This window comes from Prosopis cineraria, unplaced genomic scaffold (assembly GCF_029017545.1).
Source record: "Prosopis cineraria cultivar Desert tree isolate PC_DT_omini unplaced genomic scaffold, ASM2901754v1 PC3, whole genome shotgun sequence".
In the NCBI taxonomy this organism is placed as follows: Eukaryota; Viridiplantae; Streptophyta; class Magnoliopsida; order Fabales; family Fabaceae; genus Prosopis; species Prosopis cineraria.
This window is the reverse complement of record NW_026555334.1, coordinates 42893534-42919113: the sequence shown is the minus strand read 5'-3', so window position 1 is coordinate 42919113 and position 25580 is coordinate 42893534. Positions and strand designations below refer to the sequence as shown.

The window sequence follows — 25580 nt, the reverse complement described above, 5'->3', positions numbered from 1 at the left end:
ATAATAAAATTAATGAATAATAAAGATGAAAAAATGTAAAGAAAAATAAAAGGTGAAGAACTCCTCTCCTGAAGAAATGGAGGAAAACGGTGGAGGAGGTGATGGAGGAGGGGGTTGCTCTTCTTTTTTTTTTCTTATTTTTTTTTTTTTTTTCACCTTTCATCAAATTTATAATTAAAATAAATTTATTTAATAAAATAAAATAAATGTTGGGGATTGGGAAATGAAGGAAAAAAAAAAGAAAAAAAAAAGGAGGAACCCTCTCCCAGCTGGGCGAGGAGGAAAAATGAGAAATATCAGTGGACTGGAAAGAAGGCAAAAGGTCTAGAAGGAGGAGAAAAGTACAAGGTTTTGGGAGACATTGATGGAGGCGCACATAGCAGACATGTGGGTCACCCCGCAATCACTCCCCCTTCTTTACCACGGCTCCTATCCATCACCTTCCACTTGCTTTACCCCTCACCGCCACGACAACGCACCTAACCGAACCGTTTTATCCTTTCTTTTCATTCACTGCTTTTCCAGCTCCTCCAAACGCACTAACCCCATGCCTCCCTCTGTGCTCTTCAATTATTTCTCATAACCCCTTCGTCTTCTGCTTCTATTCTGGGCTTCCAAACTTGCTGCGATGCAGGGTGGTTCGTCTCCGGGGTCCATGCTCACGGAGTCTAGAGAGGATCACTTGGTCCTTTCTTCTGAGGATTCTTCCTGCCCGGATGAGTCCGAGCTTGAATTGGGTCTTGGGTTGAGCCTTTCTCATCCTCGAGTCAAGTCTCAGCCACTCCCAACGACTCAATATGCCCGAATTTTGACGGCTATGGATTTTTCTTCGTCGCCCTCCTCCTCCTCCGCCTCCTCTTCCTCTCCTAACGTGACAGCTGGCACTAAGAGAGCTGCTGATTCTCTTGCCGCTGCAAACAGTCCTAGGTAAATAAATGGCCTTCTGATTATTTTCCCTTATCATATGTCACTTCTAATATATTGATGATTAGGTTTTGGTAACATGCCAGACTCGAATTTTCTGCAATTTTTTCCCCTCGAATATTAGTGAGTTTCTTTCTGCTACTGTTTCCTATGAGTCAAACACTCGGTAATAAACCTCTAATATTGCATCGTAATGAATCTTTACGTGATTTGGAATTATACTCATTATACTGGGGACTTTAACATTATTTTGCTGATACGAATCTAACAAAGTATTACTGTATCAATCTATCCTAAGAAAAAATGGGTTTGAAGGAGCCTGTCGCTTCAAAGCTTGTATCTATATATTGACAAAAGCTTCCTCTCTTTTTCCTCCTATCTAAATGCCGCAAATTTAATTTTATGCTCTAGAATTAAGCTACAATTTCTTTCAATTTTGCCTCATGAGATTTGTCTTGTGTCCGTATTGCCACAATTCTTAAGAGGGTTTAGCAAATAGTAAGTTACCTTTAAGAAGCCTAAGTAGTGAAGGTAAGAACCTGTAGACATTACAATTCCAAGCCATTTGGTTGAATAAATGGGAGAAAGAGATGTTATAGCTTCTCAGAATTAACTGAAGCTAAATGGTATTGGAATCTTGAATAATTGGCATGCCATCGAATGGCTATATAGACAATTAAAACTTTGATCTGATGTCTACTCAGGGCTTGCGAGTTTTTAGCTTCCTTAGATTTCAATTCAGCCGTTGGAGTTGAGCAAACAAAAGATGAGTTCAAATTATGCTTATCTTTCATTTGCTTAGAGCGTCATATAAATTTCAATGGCACCATATCTTCCTTAGATTTCAATTCAGCCGTTGGAGTTGAGCAAACAAAAGATGAGTTCAAACTACGCTTGTGTTTCATTTGCTTAGAGCGTCATATAAATTTCAATGGCACCATAACTTTTCAATTTAATCAATGAAAGTAATGTAAAAAGTAGCAAATCAACCTTTGCAGTAAAAATTACCCTCAACTTTGCACAGTAGATTGAGTGCATAACTCTGCTAAATTATTGAATCATTTCCTGCTTTTTAACTTCTCCTAGTGATCTGTTTTGGATTGTGCCATAGCTTTTTCTACTCTGAAATGAAGTGAATAAAATAAACTGTGATTGTTATTTTCCTTTTTTTGTCTTCAATAGTCAGGTTGTTGGATGGCCTCCTCTCCGAGCATATAGAATGAACAGCTTTAATAATAATCGCTCAAAATCTCCAGCCACTGAAGCTAACAATAATCAAACAGCTGCTAGGAAGAGTGCTGACAATGGAAGTACTAAGAACAACAGCAATGCCAAAGAAAAAGCTCACGTCAGGAGATCCCTATTTGTCAAGGTAAATATGGATGGGACACCAATTGGAAGGAAGGTTGATTTGAGTGCTCATAGTTCCTATGAAACCTTGGCGCAAACTTTGGAGGATATGTTTAATGAACCAACTCCAGTTGTCCCGAAAGGTGAGTTTTATTGGCCTTCAATGTCAGACGATCAACCATAAAATCATGTGGTAGCATTATAGATTTTAGAGTCTTTCTCGTTTCTTTTCTCTTTTTCATTGACAATGGCATCTTTGTCTGTGGGATTAGATGGGGAGAATCACGTATTGCCATTGGAGCAAAAAAGAGACACATAAACCTGATGGATGGATCTTCCAATTTTGTGCTAACTTATGAAGACAAGGAAGGAGACTGGATGCTTGTTGGAGATGTTCCTTGGGAGTAAGCATCGTATTCACAATAATGCTCTTACACTATTGAATCGTAATATCCTAGTGATTTAGTTACAATTTGTTTATCAATGGGACTACTGTAATATGAGCTCAACTGGCGGAGGTTCATAAGAAAGCTATTGGGGTTCTGTATCTGAGTACTTACTGGGTGCAAGTCATGAGACACAGTCTCTTGTAGAACTAAACTGCAACTGCGGACAGTGAGTAGCCATTGTCCTAGCTCTTTGAGCGGTGTAGGTTATGGTTTTGTTTTTGCCTCGGTAAGGGGAATCATGAAGTAAATGTGTCTATCCAAGAGACCTCAACTTCATGTCCCTGTGGGTTTTCGTTAAAATAAGCTACATCTGGCTTTACCTAGTAATTGTTAGGTGTCTTAATGGTAATCATGAAAATTAGGACCTCTTTGCTGAATCTGATTTGATATTGACGTCTTATCCCCTCTCTTTGCGACCAGTATGTTTCTTGGTTCGGTGAGGAGGCTTAGAATTATGAGGACGTCCGAGGCAAATGGACTTGGTAAGAAGATGTACTATTTGCCACACTTTTGACTTATCCTTATGAGTCCCCCCCCCCTCTCTCTCTAATAGAGATTTTTATACATGCAGCGCCAAGATTGGAGGAAAAGAAGAGCAGACTGAGAAGCGAGTGCATGTAGATATAGATATGCATGCTTTGCATAGCTTAGGACACACGCAACTTTTGGCCTGTAAAGTGATACACGGTATAGGGGGAAAATAGAAGAAGAAGAAGAACGAAGATGGATTCTGAGATATAAAAAATTGAAAAACACTGTTGATTTTTGTTAAATGTTGTGACCGTGGGATGCATGTCAGCTTTCTTGTCCATTAAATCTTGGTTGCATTTTATATCCGTCATAGTGTAAGAAAAATTTTTAATTTAGCCGAGTGAAATGGAAAAGATCAGTTTTCTGGAGTTGTATACAATGCAGTTTTATGTGCTCTCATAGAAATTGGATCGTTTGTTACTTGTAATCCAGCGAACGGACAATTACTTTGGACACCATGTGTGGTGAGTTCCGGGATTGAGTGTGAGATCAATAACTGCTTGTGCGATGCTCATGGTCATGGAGACGATGTTTGTTCAGAAATCATCAAGCCGATCAACAAACGACCTCCTTAGCGTGCTTGCTGTTTGATGCATCTCTTAAGGTTGTTGCCCTGTATTCATACTGTTTATATCACCTCGTTATTGTCGTTATGAAGTATCCTAGTTGTCTAACAATGTTCTTATCCAAGCCTTCCCAAGGGATTCACGTTGCATCCTGCTTCAGTATCAGATCCTCAGTAATAGTACTTCTGGAAATGATAATTTGTTAGACTCGTTTCATTTCGATCATATTTGATCCCTAAAATTTCGTTGGCTGCGAGACTTTGATTGATTATGGTAGCCTGCCATTCCTAATGCTTTTGAGTTATGCCTTTAAGTGATACGCCTTTGAGTCCTTGCTTAAAGGTGAAAATAGGTGAAGTTTTTAATTGGGGTTGACTTTAGGTCTGATTTAGCTTATTTATTAAATAGGTTTAAGTTAAATTTAGGTTTTAATTAAATTTTATTTTTTTAAGGTTTCATGTACGAGTTCAGCAGGCTGACACACACACACACACACACATATATATATTATGTATTATATTACAAACATATGAATTTCATCATTTAATTTTTAATCAATTTATTCTTTACTACTTTTAGTTATATTTTCAATTATATTTGACTTATATATTAATTTTAATATTATCATTTTATTGTTATATTGTAGTTAATAAGTCCTTTCAATCCTTATATATTATAATTAATAAATTAGTTATATATTATATATTATAATAGCCTTAAAGTATATTTAAGACATTTAAAACTAAAATGTGAACTTATTTAAAAAGTTTTATTTTTAAGTAGGCTTCTAACTAGATTTACAAGTTAGGTTAGGCTTTAAGTAAGGTTAGGCTTGAATCATAAAAAAAGCCTTAACAAGCTTCAGGTCAGACTCAAGCTTTTGATTTATTATATAGGCTTAAGCCTAGCTTAGCCTAATTTATTTCCATCCCTACCCTTGATGAAAGCCGGAAGCACTGAAAATCCGATCGATCTTTCAAGGGTTAATGAGTAAAGGGAGAATAAAAGGAAAAAATTTATATATTTAATTTTATATATTTAAAGTGCTTATTTTTAATTAAATCAAGATGTGTATATTTTTTTTATAAATTATTTATTCTATGAAATTTTTTTGTTATTAATATTATTAATATATTATAATTCACATGTCTTAATTTGATTGGATAAAAGTATATTAAGTATGTAAGACAAAGTACATAAGTCTTGCCCTAATTAAAATTATATTTGAATCATGATTAAATTAATTGTAAACAAAGCATTTGATTGAACCGGTCAATGTATTAGTTCAATGTCAACTAATTGAATTCTATGCAGTTTTCAATATTATTATCATGAAAAAAAACATAGATGCAAGTTCTTACAATTTATTTTAGTTTTGAATTGGGTCCCTATCATTTTTTTTTTGGTTAAATTGAATATTTTACACATTAAGCCCATCAGCCCCTCCTATTATAAAGCCTGCTTAAGTCATCTAGCATTGTTAAGCGACTGCTTATGTCATTGCCAACAAGGTTAAATTATGACATGTTAGAAGATGAGGTGGATTGAAGTTACTCCTAAGTCATTAAGTAGAATTTCATTTTGCCTCCTGCAGTCAAAAAGCGACGTGGCAGAGTGATAGGAGTGATTAGGTCATGCGTCAAATTTGTGTGATTGCATTAACAAGTGAGTTTTAAGAATCGCATGATTAAGGTGTTCAAATCAATTTATCGTGTCCGTGTCAAATCTAGGTGTTTGAATCCCTCCTTTGAATTTGATCTGAGTGTTCAAATCTTTCCTTTGAATTTTGTGAAAACTTCCTTCAAATCCTTGGAATGCCGTCTAATTGATTTGCTGCAGCCTGCAAGTTCTCTTCATTCATGTGGGATGTGGTTCATTCAAAATCACTTCAAGCATGTCAACTATGGAAGGAGGTTTCTTCGCTATCCATGCTACAAAGTAAGATTTTGATACGCTCCTATGAATGAATATTAGATATAATACAATATTTGGATTCTGATATACTTCCATGACTGTGCTTGATTTTTTAAATGAGCTATCAAATTCAAACTATGCAAATTAAGTGACGTTATCCCGTGTTATAAATTTAAAACTGAATGTGTCTCACTTGAATGCTTCTTTTTCATTCCGTCTTAACAAGAACAGAGCACAGGCAAACACGAACCACTACCAGATCTCTTCAATTCAGCGTTATAATATTCAGCAAGAACAAAGCACAATCAAGCACAACCAAAAACTGGGAAACACTTTTGAGCCAACAACCAATTTACTGAAGCCCTCCTCTTCCTCCCTCAATGAAACAAATAGCATTGCACTAGACTTGGAGAGCGCAAAGTGTAGGTCGGCCAAATGTTTGAAGCATCCGGACCCAAATCCACATAGATGACGACTGAGGATCCAATTCTATCTCTGTTAACCAGCTCAATTGTTTCTGACTGTGTTAATGGTCTAGTGGTTAACGGGCTAAACATGTAAAAATGTAAGGACCCAATTTTGACAAATAAAAATTATAAGGACTTGATTCAAAACGGAAGCAAAGTATAATGTTTAGATGATATGTTTTCCCTTATTACTATTATGTGAAAACTATGAGCTATCAAACTCCAAGGCCATTTGTAATGGGTTATCCTCTTGGGTCAATTTGTGGTGTTCGGGGCACTCACCAGCTCTCATAGTCTCCCACAACCCTGATCACGTGGCCATACCAAAAAAATCAAAAAAAAAAAAACCTGGATCACGTGGTCAATTTTTTAACCTTTTGGTAGACGCAGACAATGGCAATAATAATAATAAATTAATAATAGTAAAATCCAGATGAATGCAACCTGTATCAATATGAGGTCGCCAGGTCAGCATGGCGAAGGTGGTGAGTCGCCATTGAGACGATAATTCCTTCAAGTGAATGGCTGTCTTTGTTACACACCACACTTCTTTCGAGCCACAATTCTACTCTTTTCTCAATTTCTGATTCCATAAAAAGCTTACCTTCACACTGTCTCACTTCTCTCTCTCCTCCACGGAATGGCAACTCTGCACTCTCTTGCATTGTCGTCTCCGCTCCCTAACTCTCTCCAGAAGCCCCGTTCTTGCTTAGGTACGATCATCCTCTTCTCATAACCCCCTCAATTCTACTATTCTCTGCGTTTTTTCCATTTTCCTTTTTCTATTTTGCCTCTTTTTGTCCTTTCTGTCAACCATGGAGTGTGCAAAGAACCCTGACCCTCAACACGTTGGGTCGATGAAACTGAGCTGGACATTTTTATATAATCTGAGTCAATTTGCTGTGTTTGGTCGGCAGAAGAAAGAAAACACTGATATTTCCATATTTCTTAGGAGATTTCGACTTGTTAAGATGGATGTGTTGGCTAATTGTTGATGATGTGTTCATCTAAAGTTCTAAACTGAAGTGATATAGGGTTGTTCCAGCTTCCATGTTGGTAACGATTTGACGGTTTAAAATTTGGAATTTCTCTGTGCACTGGTTCTGTGAGTTGGTGATTGACAAGACGGCTCTCTTCTGATTTTAAATTGCGACATTATAGCGTTCTTTACTGACACATTTTACATATTACTAATTACTACCTCAGTCTTACCAATACCTTCATCTACATTAATAAAATTGGTTAAAGTTAGTTAAACTCATTGGGTTTGCAGCGAAGCATAATTCCCCCCCCCCCAAAAAAAAAACCATCCATATTTACCTTTAATGGTTGACATTTCTCTTCATTAATTCCAAATTTCTCTCACTGTAAGATGAGGCCCATATGTATATATGTATATATATATATATATAAACATTTAATAACTCAAAAAGCGACTTTGTATTTTGGACCAGTATAACACTCCGAGTGCCTTGTATTTGAGACTGGAGGTAGTATTCTGTTTCATAGTAGTTACATCTTCGGTGCAAGGAGGAAGTTGTTTGACTTAGGTAATTCAAGGTTCTGGCGTGTCCTCTTAGTTTGCTAACAATTGTGTGTGTGGGTATGTGGCCGGGCGTGTATAACATCTCTCTCTCTTTGTCTCTTCTTTTTTTATTATTCCAAAAGAGTAATGCATTGCACCGATCTTTAACTCACAAAACTACGAGAGAGAATTTTAATATTAGCTTATTTGACAGTCTGCCTTATGGATTGTAGAAGTCTTATAGCTTCAGAGATGACAGTAATATTGGTTTCCTTGCACAGTTTTTATTGTGGCCTTATATTAAAAAGAGAGAGAGAGAGAGAGAGAGAGTAATGCATTGAAGGTATGCTTGGCACTTTAGTAGCATCATCATTTATCAGGGGCAGCTTTTGTGCTTCCCCAACCTCTCTCTGATATTGTATACTTGAGAATTTTTGTCTAATTGGAAATAGATATGCCTATATCTGATTAATTTCTTGTATCGAATTCCCCTGACCCTGGCCCTGAAGCATGTGGATAAGATTCTTCTATGAAAATTGAAAATATCTGGCCGTAGTAGCAGAGTAATAAATTTCCTATCATCTGATGTTTTCGGTGTACATGATGATCTCTTAATTTCTGCAGTCTCATCTTTGGCTGTTCATCGAAGTGCACATTCCTCATTCAATGGCCAATCTCTATCCCTGCCACTTCTGAGGCTGCCTTCGCTGGCACAAAGTCCTCCAGCACGCGGACCCATTATAATGATGGTCAAGCCAAAATACAGTTCATCCAAGGAACAGACGAGCTAACAGTACCTGATGTAAGGCTGACTAAATCAAGAGATGGAACAAATGGCATGGCTATCTTCAAGTTCGACCAGCCTTCGGTTTTTGATTCTTCTGGTGAAGTTGGTGACATCACAGGTTTTTACATGATTGATGAGGAAGGTGTCCTTCAGTCGGTTGATGTGAATGCCAAATTTGTCAATGGAAAGCCTTCAGGAATTGAAGCCAAGTATATAATGCGGACTCCACGGGAGTGGGATAGATTCATGAGATTCATGGAACGCTACTCTAATGCTAATGGTTTGCAATTCATTAAAAAGTGAGTCATTGTGCCAACTTTTTCTCTTATTTTCATCTTCCTTTTCCATTTGTCATGGAGTTGAGCTTTTGTATTATAGTAAAATACTGGATTCATGTGCATGTACACATATCCTTCTGAGTTCATCTGAATTACGAAACAAAATTTTTGCTCGTTTTGCTATTCAGATCTTGCCGAACTCTTTCTTAGAACTGAGTTCATATAGCTCTAGGGTACAAGACTTCCTATTGTTTGTTTATCTTGCTATGAAATCTGACGAGCAATACCTTTAAGGCTTAAGCATCACATCATTGCCGGCATGCGTCAACCTGGGTTATCATTGATCTTGCTTTTTGACAGCTTATTCTTGGATGTCTCAGTTTATATACCTTCTTTAATCGGGTACTGGGTTGAGTACTTCACAATGCTAAAATTTCTGCGTCTCGAGGCTTTGGTGCGGGAAATTTCATAGCTATTAAATGACACATACCCAGTTTCGAAAAGCAAGTACGTAATAGAATTTATTAATGTCGTAATACAACACGGTCTGACCAATTATTTAGTACTGCATTGATGGTCCAACTTTCAAGAAACCACATTGAGTTTCTCTCCTAAAATTTTAAAATTGAAAAAAACTTCGCCAACAACTTTGCGAGACATAAAGTGTCTGAAGCAATTATACTGGGAAAGTAAGGTATGCGACAACCTTAATTATCTATATCCTACCGCTTTCTTGTCCCCTTCGCTGCTTAACCTTCCAAGTGACTGCGATGGGGCTTCTGACTTTGTAGGAACCATATTGAGAATGAATCCATGTTAAGTGCCCTTCTGAAGTCACCAAATCAGCTCCTTCTACCCTTCTTGATATAAACCATACCCTGTAATTCAGCTTTTGATATATTTTCTCAAATACCAGCCGCCTGGGTTTTACTATCACTTTCACTCCTTGAGGTGCCATAATCTCCAATGAGTAGGTGGAGTTAGGACTTCCCACATTGGTTAGTCGCCTGCTGAACTTCTTCATCCTCATTCCGTCCCTAAAGATCACAGAAAATGATGGATAGTTAAGGCTGAAGTCTCTGTTCACCCACAAGATCTCATGGCAACTTACTTTTCTGTGAGTTATGCTGAAAATTTCGGATGTTGTATATCCAAGAGTGCACAAATGAGTGACATAGTCATCTGGTCTAATATCATAAACCAGCCCTGGGTTTAGGGCTCTCTCTGGGTTCACATGGCCAGCTCCCATGGCAAGAACACTTGCTGGTTTATCTCCATCAAGTATTGGTCTTCCTGAATGATCATTTACTTCAGCTGTTGTCATAATTGCAGATTTGATAGCTGCAGGGCTCCATGTTGGATGTGCTGAGCGGATAAGAGCAGTGATTCCACTTACATGAGGACAGGACATTGAGGTACCTGACATGACAGAGAAGTTCACTCTTCTAGAATCTTCTGGAAGGGTTGTGGGACCCAGGTTTTGAGGCCAAGCAGCAATGATATTGACACCAGGAGCAATTACGTCTGGTTTGAGGATTGAAGGGTTGGTAAAACTTGGTCCTCTGGCTGAAAATCTAGCCACCGCTGGAGCCCTAGACTTCCCTATAACAGTTCCTCCAAATTCAAGCCAAGCAAGAGGCCTCTCTGTGGAGTTCATATAAGCTTTTAAGCGAATAGATTCATCAAAGCCTACCAATGTTGCAGGCAGGACATGAACATCAACTGAATCCTCTTCCAAGTTTATCGCTGTGTTCGCCAAAATCATGGCAGCACCACCTGCTTCCTTCACAACTTGACCCTTCTCTGCTCTTCCATTAATGCCTCTATCACATACCACCATTTTACCCTTAACTTTGTCCCTTGGAAGAGACCCTGCGAGGCAAAATTGACTCATCCTATCCCCATCAGTCAGATAAACTAGCTCGAGTTCTTTGCCTATGCTCATAAGTCGGTTTGCTGGATACATGGATTCTCCGTAGAGAATTTGTCCATTTCCCATGTGAACTTCAGCTGGAAATGTCCTATCCAGTGTGCTCGCACCAACAGTAGCAATCCAAGGAGCTTCATTGGCAACAGACATTGCCATCGGGCCATTGTTTCCTGCTGCACATATGACCGAAATGCCGTGTTCCATCGCTCTGAAGCTTCCAATGGCGATATTATCACTGTATAGAGGTACCGGGAAGCCACCCAGAGACAAGGAGAGAACGTCCACGCCATCTCTAATGGCTGCATCCATAGCAGCTAGGATATCAGAGTTATAGCAGCCGTTGAACCAGCACACTTTGTATACTGCAATGTGAGCCTGAGGAGCCATTCCTCTAGCCACACCATCAGCATAACCAAGAACACTAGCAACAGCCACTGATGCTCCGGCAGCAGTAGATGAAGTGTGAGTGCCATGCCCACTAGAGTCTCTGGGCGAGAGATATTCTGCAATTCTTGAAGGTGAAACTGCGAGATGACCTTTGGTGAAGTACCTTGCTCCAATGAGTTTTCGGTTACAATGGGAAGAGTTAAAGGCCTGCCCTTTCTGGCATACACCCTTCCATTTCTTGGGAATTGGAGGCATTCCATGATCATTGAAGCTTGGACTCTCCGGCCACACTCCTGTATCAAGCACCCCAATTATGGTTCCACGGCCAAAACTAGACCGATACCAAGCATCTTCTCCCCTGGGGTTGAGACCTAAGAACTTGTAAGAGTAGGTGGTTTGAATCTGGATCTTGTAGTCTGGTCTAATGGAGATAACATCTGGGAGGCTTTGCAAGTGCTCAAGTTCAGACTGTGTCAGCTGAACTGCAAAACCGTCCATGGCGGAGCGGTACGAGTAAAGGAGGCGAGAAGAAGGGTTGTTGTCATCAGACAAAACGGTCTGCTGTAAAAAGGAAAGGTGCCATTGAAGCTTGGAGGCGAAGAGAGAGCTGGTTGTGCCATGTGGATCTAGCTGAACTATGTAAGTGGCTAGAGTATCTGCATGGATGGTGAGAATGTCGTTGAGGAAAAGAGTGAGAAGGATAAAGCGAAACTTGTTGGATTCCATAACTGGTGGTACGATAATTGTATGTGGAGTGCATGATTTGGTGGCAAGCTCGGACGGGGTATTTGAAGGCGTGAGGGAGAATTGAAAACAGAGAGCGCGAGGAACATGAAGCTCGTGAGGTAGAAGAGCTCTTCATCACGAGGATCCTTTGTGAAGGGAGCGAGAGAAACAGAAACAAACGAGAAGAGAGAATGATTTCGGAATTGAGGAGCTTGCTGTGAACATCACGAGATGTTTAGGTTAGCTTTAATAGAAGCTTAAGTAGCCGTTAGTTTCAAATTCTCTCGGTTCACTCTGCCATGTTCATCCTGAGATTTGCTATTCCATAAGAATTTCCGTTTAATGCGTCCTCTGTTCCATTTGGGATCAATGGCTCCTTCTTCCGCATGGGTTTTGTGTTTTAACATGTGAACCAACGTTATTTATGTCTTTATTATTATTTTTTTAGTCAGAATTCAACGATTAAGATATGATGAAAGACGCATAAATTTACTCCTTTTTTATTTAATATTCACAAAACTTCGAATTAACTGGGATATAGAACAATTTATGCAGTTGCACAACCCAAATCACTTCACAAATAGTGAAATTAGGATATCTTTTAAGTAAATAGCATTATCTGTGAACGCTATTTATTCATACATTCCATAGTCACTCTGTAATGTATTCACTTACCTGAAAATCCGATAGATTTTTCAGGGTTATTCTACTAAACCAAAAATCTGACAATCATTATTTCAATAGCAAAGTAGTTCCTATTTTAGTATCGAGGAATTTTCATCAATAAAAAAGAAGATATCGATGCTGCAGAGTTCAGCAATAAATCATTAAAAAATACTCAAGAGAAAGAATCTACTTTTAAGTACAAAGAACACGGTCAGCCATCTTGCCAATTTTGTTAAAACAAATATTTTAAGTGATATAATGTCATGTTTCATATGCTTTATTTTGCACACTTGAAATATTTTCAAACTTCAAAATATTTTAAAATCCGCCCAATTAGAGCATGTGTGTGTGTGTATTTTTTGGGAATTGAGATCATGCATGATTTAGATTATTGTTCTAAAGGGCATGAGATATTTTTACTCCAAATTCTCTAGGTTTTCTTGTCTTAGATCTATTCATTTTGTTAGGCATGTCTTATTTTACTTTATGACTTATCCTAGGAAGTATTTCAATTACATGAATAAAAATGAATTTATTTGTGAGATTTAATTTTTACTTCTTTATGTATCTCTTTATAATTAATGCAATTTCGTATATAACATTAGACGTCATTTGTCAATTTAACAATGTGCACTAAGCAATCCAATGGCATGCAGGTGAAGTGTCTTTTATACCATTATACAAGTTAGACTCTTTCTTTAACTAATATAATTGGCTTGCTGATATTTTTCAGAGGTGGACCTAAAAAAGTGAAACAGGAATAATTTCTTTTATTTTTTACTGGAAAATATTTTTTACCTATCAAATATAGTATTATTGATGATGGGACATCTCATACCTCAATCTGATTGATGAGGTGTGTGTCAACCCTACATGGCACCGGCAAGGAGAACCACAGTATATAAAGAATATTGCCCCACTTGGTAAAAGTTTTTTATGGGAGTAAAAATGAAAGTGAAAGTGAAAATGAGATAATAAACATGTTTGGTACCATGATAAAAGTAAATTTTATTCAAATGTTCTCATAAAACTGAGTTCTATAATTTTTGATGGAATTGAATTCTCCACATAATTGAATTTCGGTGCGCCAAATAAGTAAATCTCAAAGTCTCACTTCCACTCCTCAGAGGCACCCCAAAAATGAACAGACATTTGCATGCATTGTTAACACTGCAAGCAAAATACATGAACGTGCCGGATTACTGGAAACTCAACTGGTCGTCATATCCATAAAGACAAACAGATAGCGGCAGAGGAAACGGCAAGGGCACCAGAAACAGTAAGAATAGTAACACTGCCAGTTACCCAGAAGTACAGCACCATGACACCATCTAAACAGTGCCATTAAAGACCAAAGTCGCATTGTAATTCCATGTACTGGTTACTTCCCCAACGCCACCCGCAGCTGATTAAATGCATGAAATAAAGCATTCAAAGTGCTTGGCCTTGGTGTGTCGACGAAGATGCCCTCCGAGTACGGGGAGGTCGCGAATTCAGTTTCGCTCGGCTGATTTGGCCTCCTTTCTAAATAAAGATACAGCCTTCAAGAATTAAGCTCGGTTAGCCAATAGTAAAATTGAACGCACCCGTTTCTTTGTCCAAAGAGAGATGCCACAAAGGGTATCGGAAAAAAAGACAAACATAACAACACTACCCAGAAACAACTGCGGGATCAATGAAACAGATAATCGTTTCCGCTAGTTTACGTCATTCACAAATTCCCATAGGCAGGCCAGCAGGCCAAAATGATGTGACCCGATATATCGAAATGCGTGCATAACGTTTCGGTTTAGCTATAGACAAATGGATCAAGCCTGCCAAACAACTGGAAACGTAAACAAGAAAAAGGCATTCTTCCCCTCGACATTTATCACGAGAGGATCTCAGCATAAATTGGCAACGGCAAAGGAAAGCTCAAGATATGAAAAGCGATTATTTTTCAGTCTATCTTCGGAATGTCAGCCCCGCCTCAATCTAAAGGTAGCGTCCTCGCAGCACTCATGTACCAGCGAAATGATACATCATTCAAGCAAAAAACTTGCTGAAATTCCCATGCCTTCACTGCAGTCAGTGAAAAGAAAAAGATGGTGGAATTGGCTCAAGTTTACAAATAATCACGAACTCAATCTTCGTTTTTATTTCCTACGTGACTCAACTTAACAAAAGAATGACATCAATTCAAAGAAATCATTAAACTGGCAAAATTCTTTCGTGGGAACCCGCCGAAGGAGAATGCAGATGCAGAAATTGGGAAAGAACTACATAACAAAAATGTATAAAGTGGAAAATTTCTCTTCAGGGCTTACAGGCAGGCCTGTCATCTGTAGCAAGCATACCAAGATATCAACCGCAATTTGTACCTATAATTCTTTCCTAATGCAGGGAAAGCATTTCTGAGTTTCTATTAAACAATATCTCAGGGCCCTGCACATGCATTTCACCTCTCTTTTCATGATTGACCTCTTTGCTCACTTTTGTAAGAATTTTTTGCAGCTTCTGCAGAGGAATCATTGGAATCTCCACTACCATCCTTTGGTTTCGAGAAGAAAGGATCCCATTCATGAGGTCCTACCTCGCGCTGTCCCTCTTCCAACAGTGCATACTTCCAGCTATTCTCCTCTATGAAGTTTTCATCTGTACGACCTTCAATGATATCTTCTCTCAAATTTGAAACCTTGTCAATAATTGCTTGCACAGAAACATCAAAGGCATCTTTAAGAGTTTCCAGTTTAGAGCGAGGATCAGCGTATACTAGTCTTGGTATTAGACTAATGACTTCCTCTCTCATGATTTTTACTTTCTCCGGAGATATCTCATTAAGCCTATTCTCTATACTGACATTCCTCTTACGAATATCGTCCTCTGGAATGAAGACGGAATACTTGGTATAATTCTTAGGAAGATGCCAAGTGTATTGCGTATATGCGGAACCTGGATGGAAGAAGACAGGTATACAACCAGCCAACATTGAGTCAAAGGCAGATCTTCGAGTGTATGAATCACCCTGGGGTTGCAAGCAGAAAAAGGAGCTCTGAAACATCTTCATTATACTGCTGGGAGAATGACACTTGCTTTCACCAAAATCGCATTCCAGCAGCTTACAAACCTGCGACTGCCTGCATTGATCGATTATCTGCCCCCTTATCGACTTGGGGTTGCCAGGACGTGGAGCTCCAGCAAATGAGAAAAGCCATTTCCTCTCCAAACGCCTCATTCTATCCTGCCAAATGAACACATCAGCATCTTTTGCAGGGTGAAAGTATGTTGGATATGGAATACCGAAATCGTTCGCATTCCAGGGACTGGATTCAACCACAAGCATGGACATATTCTTAGCTGCTGGCAAGAACAGAAGTTTACTGCCCCAGTCTGACTCTTCATCAGTCAGTCTCCGGAAATCCCAAGTTATTCGTCCCGCAACAAGGAAATGATCTCTGCCATTCATTATGCCCCACTCTGGCCTCTTCATAAGCCAATCAACCAGATCAAGCGAAGCTGCATCCCTCATTGAAATATTGTAGCCCCATAGGTACCGTGCAATATCAAACCCAGCATAGAAGGGAACAAAAATTGCTGCAGCAATTGAGGAGTCTTTTGTCAAACATTCATACTGCTTCATCCGATTGTTGAATATTACATCCACAGCAAACTGATTTGTAGCATACCACCCAGTATCTGAGAACACACCTTCAACATTCTCGAGTGGTGGACCAAGGCCAGCATTAGTGGTGAACTTGCACATATTAGTCCATAAACTCAAACTCCTGCACTCTTTCAACATATCCTCGTTAAACCTGGAGGGAAGGTCGTGGACATAAATATACCTCCCTCCACAGGGGTCACTCTTGTTATCAGCAGTCTTCATTGCTCTCATAAAGGGGTAATTCTTTTCAGGGCTTTGAACCTCAGGAGCGACATTGTTAGTTGGTGGACTAGGAACATCTTGGATTCCAATCTTTCTCGGTGGACTTTGCACAAGACGGGCATCGCTTACATGGAACGGGGTAGATTCATGGTTAATAGGACCGGGTTGTAATTTAGTGGACTGATCAACATCACCACCTCGAAGCACAACAAAATGAAAGTACAGCAACAGAAACCACAAGAAACCAGACAAGGATGCCAAACAGCAAAGCCGAGAATTATGGTTCTTAGCCGTTCCTTTCTCCATTGGCTCAGGGAGAACGCTCGCCGGAGGGCGGCGTCTCATTTCATTCCAATTCCAATCAAAATCCCAAAACCCAAGTCACCCTCCCACAACTACTTCAATGGAACATCGAGACAAAAACACTGTTTTGCGAAACTAGGAGCGCAAAAACCGCAGGAATTACAATGGCCGAGTCTGTTGTGTCTAACTCTAATGAATGGATCTCATTTTGGAGCAATATAAAAGGACGTGACAATCAAACCAGAAAATCAGTAGAAATGGCCAAAGATAACACGGAAAAGAGAGGAGCAGTTGCTTACAAAGAGAGATTTAGCAGCGAAGAAAGATCGGGAGTCTCAAAGGAAAGGATTTCGCAGAGAGGGAGCAAGCGAGAGCCGAGAGATCGGGATTCTAGAGAGCATAAGTTGAATAGGTAAATAAATGAGCGCGCGCGCGCGTGAGAGAGAAGAGAGGGGTACGCGTTAGCAACGTGCGGCGGGGGGCAGGTTCGTGTCGGTGCGGAGGCTGAGGCGTGAATACACGCGCCGAGGTGGCGTAACGTGTCGGGCAGACGAAAGTGAGGCAGTTTCCTGGATGTATGATCGGGCAATTCCGATGAATAAAAATGGGGCAAATTACTGATTGGATCTTCCGATAATCATATTGGACTCAGATCTGAAGAATTGTAGGTTGTATTATATTTTCTTTCATGACACTATGATGGAGTTAGAGCTGGTGATTCAAATGAATTGAAGTTATTTAAATTGAGTTTAAAATATTTTATTTTCTTAAAAAAATTTATACAATTTAATTTAGTCATAATTTTTTTAATCAGGTTTGAATTGGCTCATTAAACTTGATTAAAATTACTATACATATATATATACATGTAGAGTTGAAAGTTTCAGTACTCGAGCTTGTTTGAGCTGCATTTATTTGAATTAAGCTTGAAATATTCTATCCTTTTAAAAAAATTCATATAACCAAGTCCAGCCTTAATCTTGTTTAGACGAGTTCTAGCTGGCCCATCAGACTTGGCTTAAATTATCGACTCTAAATAAAGTATTAATTATATTTAACATATTTTTCTAATTTTAAATTATGAAATATTTTGACAAGACCATGATAAATTTCATTAAATATATTTTACAATTTTATATTTAAAAAAATAAAAATATAAATTTTTAAAAATACTCTTCATTTAATACTCCAAATATAATAAGAAGGAGAATATTGAAAAAATATTATTAATAAAATCTTATTTTTATTAAAGTATTTTAAATTTTGGGACATTGAATTTCCTCCAAATATATCTTATAATTTAGGATGAAGGGAGTATAAGGCATGTTTTTTAGCTAAGATGTTAAGAAATATAAGAAATTTTTAGTTTTAAGGTGTAATTAATGAGATTTTTTGTATAATTAATAAATTTTTCTAGTTAACTTAAATAGGGCTAAATATGAGAAAAGAGTGAAATTTTGAAGACAATTAATCAAATAGGTATAATTGAGTTAAAAGTGACTTATAATATTGATAGAGAGTACTCTAAAGCAGACAAAAAGATCATTTGTTTTGCTCCTATCTATATAACATCTTAATAATTATTATTTTCATCTTTCTTCTTTTGTTTATATTAAATGTTGAGAAAGTTATTAAATATTAAATTAAAGTATTTTTTAATTATATATTAATTAATATATATATATATATATATAAATAGGTTGTTTAAATTTGTAACAGAAATGACAAAAATGCCCTCATTTAGATGAACAACATAAATGACTTATTCGTTCTCATATTGTATGTTGTTTATTTACTTATAGAATATTGTTTGTTTTCCTACTTCACTTATTTATAATCATACTTTTCACTTAATTTCATTCTCAGGGCCATAAATAAGTGAAGTAGGAAAATGAACAGCATTCTGTAAGTAAATAAATAATATAAAATATGAAAATAAATAAGTTGTCATATCATAAAATCAACATTTAGAATGAAATCAAGTGAAACTAAAGTTATAAACAAATGATGTAAGAAAATAAATAGTATTTTGTAAGTAAATGAACAATATAAAGTAAGGGAATGAATAAGTTGTTTGTATTATTTATTTAAATGAGGACAATTTTATTATTTTTATCACAAATTTAAAAGAAATTTTGTATGAGTCCTTCAATAAAATTTTAAAAATTTTGATGTTATCTTTTTCATTATCTTATATTAAGGGTCTCCATCTGAAATTTTCCCATGAAAATTTTGCTTGGTTCTTGTAAAAGTATTTGGAGTAACTTATAAATAGAAAAAAAAAAAAAACTTGGTCCATTTATGCACTAGTCAATACTATCTTTTTTTTTTTTTCATTTTGCATCTATTAGATAAAATGGAATATATATAGTCCTAACAATTATTTTTTTAAAAATAATGAATTTAACACGAGTAAATTCAAAATGAATTTAAGTTCTAAGATACAACTAATGTAATTTTAGACTATCTTTGTTAATGTGAAAATGTTGTAACTTGTAGATGACTTTTAAGTGGGAATGATATGATGAATCAATCAATCTTGATAAAAAAAAGAAAAAAAAAGAAAGAATCCATTAGATTAATTCTAAAAGTTGTCTTTGTAAATTGTAATTGTAAATTGATGTAAAAAGAGAAGGAAGCATGATTAATTAGACGAGTAGAGTGAAGTTGTAAACTGAGGATAGTGGGCCTAGAAGGGGGCACATAGGCAAACCAACCTCTCCCTTTCTCTTACTCGCTTTCCCCTCCGCCCCGGGGGCCTTTTTTAATTTTATTACACTTGATTCAAAATTTTCAATAGTTATGGTTAAGTAATTAGCAATTTAAATAAACAAATTGAATAAAAAAATCACTTTAAATCATAATAGTTGGGAATTTTAATCAAACAGATCTAGGAGCCCTCCCTCGAAATTCACACTTGACTGGCTTTAACCCAACGAAAGTGGCAGCACGTCACTCCCGGAACCTTCATCTCCGCCATTCATTCCCTCGATTTGCGCCTTAACCTCCACTTGTCCAAATTCAAACACTTCCTAAACAAACTTCCAATTGAATACGAATACCCCAGGGACAGCTTGTTATATGTAAAACGCACCCATACATTCCGATTTAAAGGATTTTATGGTTTTTTTTTATTAAAGTAAAAAAAAATTAAATTTTTAAATAGAGTTAATGAGTTTTAATTTTATTAGTTCCAGTTAAAAAATGTTGAAAGAGGCCTATGAATGGGAGTAGGAGTGTATACTGTGTAATAAATTATCCTCCGACTCTAAAATTTGAAAACTACAGAGTTGTCGCCTATTGAAATCGGCATCAGAGAGGGAACACTGACAGTGTCTTGCAACTGGGGCATTACTGAGTAACATTTGCGAGAATGAGGGCGACCCTTCGATTTGGACCATAGCATGTGATTGCAAAGTCGTTCAACTAATCTACATTCAATGCGAATTGTCTTTCGGCTTATAAAATAACAACGCATCACCTTAAAGCCTCAATCAGGTTTTCTTAGAAGCATGTCAATCACCAAGTCAAGATTCCACAAGTTCACTAAAGAATTTAAACAAACACGGGATCAAAGTCAAACGAATTACAAGGTGAATGTCCAGCAGCACTACCATATTATCGAAGTCTCCCAACACCATAGCAACTTAGTCGTCAGGCTAGATAAATGTATTCTAATTGAGAATAGCTGCAGCAAAAGGAACAGTGAAGCTAACAGTGATATACAAACACTGCCTTTCACCATTCTAACACTATAGCACAACCCTAGTAATTAGTGGGATTACTTCAACCTATCCTCCATCAAGTCCTCATAACACGCGAATTCCCGGGTCTCTCATCGTTTACTCGTGACCATGGAATTGCGCTATAATGTTAAAAAAGAAAAATATGACCTATTGAATGCCACGTTCTGGGGTCAACAAGTATCGGATTTATTTTCCTTCTCAAACATGGTCAATCATCGTACATTACGAATGAAATTTACAGAAGTTGGGCCTCTCGGTGCCATTTGGACTCAAATGAAAAAGCGAATAATACAAACTGAAAAATGATTCAGGACCGAACACCCAAGAGTTGTCTCATGGATACGAATCCGGTGATACTCTTTCACTGACTGTAGTACCAAATTGCGGGCCTCCTTCACGGTATGAGAAAAGATACTCAATCGGGTATCCTTTCAGCTTATGAGGGGCAATTCCAAGATCATAGAAAGTCAGAGCTGCAAATTTCATTTCATTGCAGACAATAGAAAGATGTGAGGAAAAAAATACCGTACTAAGTCAAGGAATCGAGGAAAAAAACCACATGAAAAATGACAGATTACCATTTTCTGAAACAACATTATCGGTAGTCGAAGCTAGGATCTGATCCAGATTAAATATGTTAGGATTGGGTAGTGGAAAGGGCACCTTCTTTAGGAACATTTCTCGTGGTGTTGCCAATGCCTGAAATCAATCATATCCCACATGATTTAAATTTCATGTCACTAAAATGAAACCATCCACAGTTATTGTTATTAGCAAACCAACTCCAGCACTATCTCCCATCAGCATTTGTAGTTACTTTCATATCCAAAGTTCAAAATACAAAGTCCAGTGATACTGATAACTAAGAGGCAAATGACAACTATTAGCTACATAGATAGAACCATAAATTTGTGGCAAATTAACACACATCTTATGAAGACTCGACTTCTTGAACTTGTAAGTCTAGGAAATTAAGCAATTTTTGCTCGCCAGCCAATTCATAGTAAAAGTTATTTGGAAACTACAGCATTATTTTGGCAAGAAATTACATCCCACTCACACAATCAAACACTGCATGAAAGCAAAATTGAAACAGAACAATCAGTACCCACTGAAGTTAACAGATTTGAAATAATTAGAATTACAGTCTATTCTGTTTCCAAACATTTTAGTCAAAGAAATTAAAATATGCATGTAATTGGAACTGAAACCACACAAAATTATGAATATTCAACACTGGCATCCCAATGATATATGCACACAAGACTAAGTAACCAAAAGATTATCAACACACCTTTGCAATAGGAAAAGGAATTTTCACATATCGAGGCCGTTCCCGGATTGTATCATACATAAGCTCTGCCTGTATTCACATAAGTAGTCTACATCAATTTACCAACTTTTTTTCTTCTTTCTTTTCCCTAACTAGTAGTACTATATCTTCTTTTAAAATGATATCATGTCAGCAAATTAGGTGATGAAGGCAAGGATTACCAATTCATGGACTGTAAAGATCTCTGGACCACCCAGTTCATAAATCTTTCCCATGCTTGTGCCATCATCCTTCAAGGCGGCAATAAGTGCAGCGGCAACATCAACAACATATGCAGGCTGTATTCTGCAATAATAGTGTGTCACAATTCAGAAAGATATCAAGGAACAAGTGTTTCACTTCCAAATGGCAGAGTAACACAATCACAGTTCTATTCCATAAATACGTGTTGAAGTTTGCAGCAGTGGCTTGACAGATAAACTACATACTTAGTGGTCCCATCCCCTATCAATGGAAGAAAGTTATACTTCTTTGCAAACTGGGCCCATCGATTCAAAATCCGATCCTCTGTACCAATAATACCTGCTGGTTTCATGATAGTGGCCTGTAAATGTACGTGAATTCCAATGTCAATGCACTTACAACCTACCAAGCACAAAATTATGGATCACCCCAAGGTGTGACAGGTTGAGTGCAAAATCACCACAAATGCTTTAGACATTGCGAGTGAAAATGAATTTTACTTCATTCAAAAGACTTTTTTTTCTTTTTTCTTTCTTACACATCCACACGTGTCAATAATGTGTTGCAGCAATCCTCATATTGGATCCACTAACACAAATGGAAATATGCGTGCCTGAGCTTTATAATTAACTAGCAATCAGATATTCTATTCATCAGATTTAAATAGGAGAATTTGTATTGTCTGAAGAAATGCTGACAAGTAGCAGCTTTAATAATATAAAACTATCTATAACCCAAAAAAATAGTCAGGAGATTACAAATGCTTCAAATGTTAAGAAAATCATGTTGGTCAAGTCCAAATCCAAAATAAACTAACTCGTAAAAAATGGACAACTCACTTTTTATCATTCATTCACTGAACAATGCAGAGGTAATAATGCACTTAACAGTTAAAAACCAATGTATTGGCTGATCTTTCACTTTCATCTCAAGTGTTCAGAGAAATTCTTTGTAGATGAAAACAACCAGGTTTCAATCTGTTCCGCCTTCAAATTTTGAAATGCAAAATAGAAATAAAGGCACTAGAATCGCTGCCTTCTAACTCAAAGTGATGAATAAAGTGTACCTCAGGTAATTCCTTTAAAATAGCTTCTTCTGCAGCAGCTTTGGCTCTCAGCATCTTGGATGGAGAGGAAGGGGACGCCCCTAAGCAAGAAACATGAATAAATCTCATGATACCACCATGTTCTTTGGAAATCTGCATCATTCACATTATTTATCATTATGACATAATAATTTCAGATACTAAAAATGAGTCATGTTAAGCAACTAAAACATTACAGTCAGCAGATATTCAGTCCAAACCAAGCAATACAAGGCTCTAAACTAGCCTAATACATGCTTAAAACCTTGCAATGGTAAAACCTCTTGATCGTTGTAAGCCTCAAAATCAGAGCTTGAGCCCACTTTAAACTAGCTACTACAAGTTGCAAGAGACTCATGCAGCCACATAAATAGGATTAAACTTCTACATCCTAATGTTTAATGTTCAAGGCTTCAGACATGTTCCAGTTTTTTCAAGCTCAGATCACAAGTTGGCAAGATCCTAAAATAAAAACTTAACTTTCCAGGGAAAAATCATGGTAACTTGCACATTTTGGCTTTGTTTTCCCCTTCTCACGAGGTCAATATTCAATAACATCCCAGAAATTTACAGCAGACATGTTTATTGAAGCCAAGAGCGTTCACTAGTATCCCATATCTTATTAAGCATTATGAAGAGCACTCATTAATGCAAATGGACGTCATAGATTTGCACACGTATGTCATGAGAGCAAGTAAAAGCCTAAAAGGAAATGAGAAAAAGTGTGTCAATGATAATCTCTGAGGCTGAAAGTAAATAAAAGTACCATTGCAAGTTGCTCAGCCATGTAATGGTTCACTTCCTCAAAGCTGAAGTTTCTCGTCTCATACTCCCTTCCTGCCAGCAGCCATAATCAGCCAGGATGGGTGTGTGGCGAAAAGTCAATTTCCAATGCTATGAAACATTCATTCAAGGTGCAGAAGTATATGAGATACATACCAATAAGATTGATGACGACATTGGCCTTTGCCATCACAGCTTTTATTGAATTTTCATCTCTTGGGTTGTATTTCATTGGCACAATCTGTGCACATCAATCACATTGGAATTAGCACAAACAACTAATGTAAATTATGCATAAAATATTTGGTATTCACAGTCCCATTCAAATAAAAAATTGGAGACAGGTATTAAAAATACCATCTCAACCTACCTGTCCTAAATCACCCATCAGTTTCAGATGACGGTGAGAATCTTCAGAACCCCGAAATGGAACTAGCACTTGAGATCCCATTTTAGCTAGAAGAGGAGAACGGTATTGCAAAAAATAAATAAAGGAATACAATGCAGTTAGGAAAATAAAACTTCATCAATATAATAGAATTAATATTAAAGTACATTCTTGAATAAAAGTAGACAAAATTAACAAAAAAAGAATTTTGTCAACAGATATTTTATGCAATCTTCTGGTAATTTTTTTCTGAAACATTGTATACATTATAGAAGCTTACCCAGTTGTTGGACAACATAACGACCTAAGAAACCAGTTGCCCCAAATACTGTCGCTATAATGCCACTGCAAAACAGAATTTCTTTCAAGCATCACTTTCACTATTCAAATATCAGCTGTATAAGCTAATAATGCTCATTCAACAATGCCTTCTGACCCCTATACATCAAATGAGAAAGGACAACCAGTCAAAAAAATAACGCCTTATCAGAGAAATGTATGAATCAGCGTCACCTGACAGATGATCTTCCACCCGTACCCTTGCGAACAAGATGACCGACACCCTTTGTTGCAAGGGTAGATGCGTAACGCTCGCGATCCGCTACATAATCTGCAACATCAATTACCAGAAGAGAAAGAGAAAGCTAAGCACATTATTCCTCAAAATTCCCACAAATTAAGACGGAAATGGCGAAAATAGAGCATCACATTGATCGGAAATTGGATAGGTGCACTTCAGCGACAATATCGAAGTTGAGGGCTTTAGCGATTGGTGCCCTAAGCGCCTGGTAATGGCCTGCATCGTACCCTGCTCTGGTCACAGACAGAGGGAGAGGAAGAGACGACGACGCGTTGGAGCCAAGATTGGTGAGAGTGCACGCGACAGTTTTTGGAACTGGATCTGGATTCTTCGTTTATTGGGCCATGTCGGTGAACAATTTCCACTGTACCAGGGAGCTAAAAATAGTTGGGCCTATTACCCATCTAAAGCACTCTTTACGTTCTATTTGGGGCATTTGGGCTCCTAGTCAATGAGCTTTAGTTTGTGAAACAAACAGGTAATCACATATAAAGGTGCGTTGGAGTTCTTCTTCTTTTTTTTTTTTTCCCTATGGTTTCAATAGAGAGCATAAAACAAAAACAAGTTATAAAAACATGTTCCACGTGAAAGAAAAAATCAACAAGTGTGTTCTTATCTGTTGTTTTTAATATTTCTATTTTATTTTCAAATTTTGAATATACTTGTTTCAATCTTATTGGAAAGAATTACATGTATTAAATATATAAGAAAAGTAAAAAACCTCTTATGATGCTTTACATCTAAATCAAAATTCTCCCTTACTGGCATTGATTAACAAAATTTCAATGTTTTAATTATATGACTTTACACTACTT

At 37.3% G+C, this 25580-nt stretch overlaps 5 protein-coding genes and 1 long non-coding RNA gene across 6 annotated transcripts; 3 read left to right on the top strand and 3 right to left on the bottom strand.

Moving 5' to 3' along the window:
* Nucleotides 1-321: 321 nt before the first annotated feature.
* Nucleotides 322-3205, top strand: LOC129305302 (auxin-responsive protein IAA11-like). Its single transcript, XM_054945339.1, has 4 exons — nt 322-927; nt 2107-2417; nt 2547-2678; nt 3144-3205. The coding sequence occupies exons 1-3, from the start codon at nt 629-631 to the stop codon at nt 2591-2593; spliced, it is 657 nt and encodes a 218-aa protein (XP_054801314.1). The 5' UTR covers nt 322-628; the 3' UTR covers nt 2594-2678; nt 3144-3205.
* A 149-nt stretch (nt 3206-3354) lies between these two features.
* LOC129305305 (uncharacterized) lies at nt 3355-6416 on the top strand. Its single transcript, XR_008591975.1, has 3 exons — nt 3355-3858; nt 5660-5758; nt 5966-6416. It is a non-coding gene; the product is annotated as an uncharacterized LOC129305305 (long non-coding RNA).
* A 338-nt stretch (nt 6417-6754) lies between these two features.
* LOC129305304 (photosystem II reaction center PSB28 protein, chloroplastic) lies at nt 6755-8974 on the top strand. The gene is given in 3 exon segments (XM_054945340.1): nt 6755-6914; nt 8351-8485; nt 8488-8974. Coding segments are annotated over 3 exon segments (537 nt in total). The 5' UTR covers nt 6755-6841; the 3' UTR covers nt 8817-8974.
* A 345-nt stretch (nt 8975-9319) lies between these two features.
* Nucleotides 9320-11847, bottom strand: LOC129305301 (subtilisin-like protease SBT1.2). The gene has a single exon (XM_054945338.1). The coding sequence runs from the start codon at nt 11832-11834 to the stop codon at nt 9507-9509; it is 2328 nt and encodes a 775-aa protein (XP_054801313.1). The 5' UTR covers nt 11835-11847; the 3' UTR covers nt 9320-9506.
* A 2677-nt stretch (nt 11848-14524) lies between these two features.
* Nucleotides 14525-17286, bottom strand: LOC129306865 (xyloglucan galactosyltransferase MUR3-like). The gene has a single exon (XM_054947635.1). It carries the CDS (start codon nt 16708-16710, stop codon nt 14950-14952), a length of 1761 nt encoding a protein of 586 aa, XP_054803610.1. The 5' UTR covers nt 16711-17286; the 3' UTR covers nt 14525-14949.
* A 3290-nt stretch (nt 17287-20576) lies between these two features.
* On the bottom strand, nt 20577-25056 carry LOC129306263 (NADH dehydrogenase [ubiquinone] 1 alpha subcomplex subunit 9, mitochondrial). The gene is made up of 12 exons (XM_054946748.1): nt 24894-25056; nt 24699-24795; nt 24466-24530; nt 24168-24253; nt 23954-24038; nt 23781-23851; nt 22997-23128; nt 22176-22291; nt 21909-22032; nt 21709-21777; nt 20993-21113; nt 20577-20887 (listed from the first exon to the last, which is right to left on the bottom strand). Exons 1-12 carry the CDS (start codon nt 24985-24987, stop codon nt 20748-20750), a joined length of 1200 nt encoding a protein of 399 aa, XP_054802723.1. The 5' UTR covers nt 24988-25056; the 3' UTR covers nt 20577-20747.
* Nucleotides 25057-25580: the final 524 nt, after the last annotated feature.